A 4,296-nucleotide genomic window follows, 5' to 3' on the forward strand; every position below is an offset into this window, starting at 1 on the left:
TATAGCGAAGAAATCAAAAGAAATGTAAAGGTATTTAGATAAAAGTTGATGTTTTTAAATTCTTTTGTAAAAAGAGCGTTTTAACATATACAATGTGATTTTAGAGGCAATCTGCTCAAGTGGTTGAATAATACATTGAAAATATAGATATTAAAGTGTCTAGAACGAAACTTTTGATTAGATATTAATTGAATGAATTGTCGGTACCGAATACATCACAAGTTTTGATGAATTCTTTTTTTATATATAAAGGAAAACGTTATCAACTCACAGAAGGTGAGTCCAAAGGCAATCCCCCTTTTTCAGATTGATTTATATTGTATTGAAAAGAAAATAGAAAAATTTAACTTTGTCATTATCTTAATCCGTTTTAGTTTTCACTGGCGACTTTCATATTCAGCTCAAATCCAACTCGCTTCAAGTTTTCCAATCGAGAGCTAGAGAGTCGCAAAAAATATCATTTCAACCATTAATGTCAAATTCAGTTTAATGTTTGTACTGTAGGTCAAATATAGAGCTAACTTTTCCTTCCATTGCTGCTCAGCAAAATTGGGGAGTTGGGGGGAGGGGGGGGGGAGGAGGAGGAGGTGACGAATTAGCTTCAAAAAGAAATTAGATAATTCTACTGATGCTGCCGAGAAATATACATAAAAGTACATAGAATAAGTAAAGGTAATTTAAGTATGAAAAGTTATATCACGCTTTTTATAATAATTTGCAATGCTCACATCGTTTTATTTATACTTCCAATAAGCCAACTGCAGTGATTTTAACCATTTGTTATAATACATTTCACCCGTGAGGCTTACTTTTTCCCCAGCGCTTTTACAATCTCCTCCGCCGCATGTAAATAATGTCTACTAGTCCTTTGTGCGTAAAACTTTATACGTTCTCTTGGGCGACATAATCAAGAGATTTAGGCATTGTACTGTAACACGTGCGACACAGATTCAAACTATCAAGGCACAATTGAAAAGGTAAGATATGTATGTTTTGATTTTATTATATCCAACAGGTAACATCATTGACATCTAGTATATACAGCCGTTTGATATTGGATATACTCAAAATATTTCCCCGGAATCAGCTCTTTATTCTCGAGATGAAAGATTACAGTGCTAACTTGAAAAATCGGTTAAAGAAAGTTTATGAATTCTTGGAATTAGGTAAGTCCAGAGGTCTGAGTAATTATGAAATTTTATCATTATTATTATTGTTATTATTATTATTATTATTATTATTATTATTATTATTATTATTATTATTATTATTATTATTATTATTATTATTATTATTATTATTAACATAACATATGGTAGAGGGCGAAATAGGATAAAATCCCTTGAATGCCCTTAATATTAAATTGATTGAAAGATTATAATAATGAAAGACGTTGTAAAGATAGTATAACAACTTAAATGTACTCATGTTTGTGTGTTGTACAAACATATATCTTTAACCTGCAAGCAAAGCACACACACACACACACATATACACATACACACATACACTCATACTTATAGAAGATAACCATAAGAAGGTAATATGTATGATACTTACAAGATTGAAAGGCATGTCAACGACAGTGCAGACAAGCACCATTCGCCATATATAAATCTTTCATCATATAATTCCCTGTCTACTAACACCTTGAAACGAATCCATTGATTTTGCATAATCATAGATTTATTATTATTATTATTATTATTATTATTATTATTATTATTATTATTATTTATTATTATTATTATTATTATTATTATTATTATTATTATTATTATTATTACGTTATCTCTCCGTTTACCAAGGGATACCACTATACTCTGTACCAATAAACTACAATTGAAGACGTAAGCAGAGAGATCATTTATTTATAACTCAGGGCCTAACGTTTGGAATTCTTTCCCCAAAACTATAAGAGATGCACCAACTATCACCGTTTTAAAATTAGACTAGATTGAAACGTCATTAATTATATGAGAAATATCTTGCATAGTTCCTTTTATTGTTTTGCATTATCTCGATTTTATTTTAATGTGTCTATTGATTGTATCTAGATATGTGTGTTAATAGATTATTGTTAGATATCTTATTTTATGTCATGATCTTATTGTCAATGCAAAGCGCATAAAGCACGACATCGTCATGATTATGCGCTATAGAAATACAAAAAAAAAAAGGAAATTTGTCCAGTATCATCAACTGCTTTTCTCTCTCTCTCTCTCTCTCTCTCTCTCTCTCTCTCTCTCTCTCTCTCTTTCTTTCTCTCTCTCTCTCTCACTCCATCTTTTTTTCTATCTATATCTCTCCTTTTTCTCTATTCCTGACATCTGATAATTTCTTTTTAGATTGTGTCCGAATTTTAGTCTAGAATCGAGACTATTTGAATTTGTCATAGTCATGGTTAGGATTCTACGCCGAGAGTTAGATAATATATAACACGATGTACGGATGGAGGGAGAGCTAAAGTAAATTTTAATATTAAAAAGTTCACAATGTGATGAATAGCGTCAATCTGGTATTTTATGTCAGAACGAGCTTGATGAAAAATGGATTGAGTTTAAATTCAAAATAATCATAATCAAGAAATGTGAGCTTTTAGACAGTTCTAGAAACAATAGTAACTCACATTTGGTAACAAAGGTAAATATTTTAATTCGGACATTATAAGTTATGAGCAACAGAATCACCTCCGACGTAATATTGTTTTAAAAGTTGATAATGTGATATATCACACACGGATTGCCATTGGATCTGCTTTAGGTTCTTGTTCAATTAATAAATAGTCCCCTTACCTCCCTTTTTACCATATGTTAGAGCGCCAAAGCGCAGTTTTATATTGTTTTGACACCAAAAAAAAAAAGATAGAACAGTTGTTTTGATATATGATGTCACCTTTCTTATTTGATAATTTCGAACATTAACGAAGAGCTGACTGACATGTTGACTATTTACACCATCAATATAAAAACACATTAAATTGATGGATGCCCTTCTTTAGCGTCTCAGCATTTATAGAGTGCTATATCTACTCTACTCACTCAAAGGCAATAGCAATACTTAACATGTAGGACGAGACTTAACGCCTTTTCGGCGCTATTATAATATATATATATATATATATATATATATATATATATACTTTTCAACAGAGCCAACGCTGTAACGGCCATTTCACACCTGAATAAAGTGAGAGCATGTGAGTAAAGAACCTTTTTCAAGGACTCAAGTATGCGCTGCTCAGAGGGAGACTCAAACCAAAGACCTTCTGATCCGAAGGCGAATATCATACCACAAGACCACATGTCTGCATATAAACATACAAATATCAATTTGATTTTCACTTTATATTTCTCAATCTAGAGCCCTTGCCGGAGTCTAAATTAAAAGAAATAGTGGAAACGGGCCAGCGAAATGCAGGAAGACATTATTCAACTGCGGGACCTATGTTGAAGAAAACAAGAAAGATGTTGACTGATTTTCTTCAACCTTTTAATGAGGAATTAGCACAGATGCTGGGCGATGACAAATATTTATGGCTGGACGAATGAAAGACAAAGAACAACAATATTATGTTGGCATGTCGGATTGAATACTCTTAAGTAACCGCAAACAATCTCAACTTAATGTGAATGGACTGAGACAAGCAAAAAGAAATAGATAAGGATGAAGATAATGCGTTTATATGCGTTTATGAATATATGTTTGTGTGTGTACGTGTGTGTGTGTGTGTGTTTCACTTTATTTCTCTAATCTATCTATCTATCTATCTATCTATATATATATATATATATATATATATATATATATATATATTTATATGTGTGTGCGCGTGTGCGCGTGTGTATGTATGTATGAATATACGTGTATATATGTGTGTGTGTGTGTATGCATAGAGAAAGACATGTACGTGTATAGATAAATAGATAGATGGATATATAGATAGAACGATGGAGACCGAGAGATAGGAAGAGAGAGAGAGAGAGAGAGAGAGAGAGAGAGAGAGAGAGAGAGAGAGAGAGAGAGAGAGATAGAGAGAGAGAGAGAGAGAGAGAGAGAGAGAGAGAGAGATGAAAGCAATGAAAGTAAGAAAGGAAGACCATTGCAGCATGATAATAATAGAATGATAGAATGATAATGATAGGCCTTGGTTAGAAAAAAAAATACATGGAGAGTACGGACGAGAGATAGACAAACATATTATAGAGGTGAAAAAAAGAAAGAAAGGTGGTGTAGTATATGCATTATGTCAACAAATCATGTGTGTAATACATTGATACTATCTTATATATACAT

General features: G+C 31.9%; 1 protein-coding gene across 1 annotated transcript in view; it reads left to right on the forward strand.

Annotated features, from left to right (window-relative positions):
• LOC144971856 (carbohydrate sulfotransferase 15-like) overlaps window positions 1-4,041 on the forward strand; it is a 13,972-nt gene extending 9,931 nt beyond the window's left edge. Inside the window, exons 7-9 of the mRNA XM_078912931.1 lie at window positions 1-30; window positions 1,016-1,166; window positions 3,364-4,041. The exon at window positions 1-30 is cut by the window's left edge and continues 136 nt beyond it. Coding sequence (XP_078769057.1) covers window positions 1-30; window positions 1,016-1,166; window positions 3,364-3,551 — 369 coding nt within the window. The 3' untranslated portion in view covers window positions 3,552-4,041. The remainder of the gene's footprint in view (window positions 31-1,015; window positions 1,167-3,363) is intronic.
• The last annotated feature ends 255 nt before the right edge of the window (window positions 4,042-4,296 follow it).

Source organism: Berghia stephanieae, chromosome 4 (genome assembly GCF_034508935.2).
Source record: "Berghia stephanieae isolate SIO BIC M18660-M18661 chromosome 4, UCSD_Bste_1.3, whole genome shotgun sequence".
NCBI lineage: Eukaryota > Metazoa > Mollusca > Gastropoda > Nudibranchia > Aeolidiidae > Berghia > Berghia stephanieae.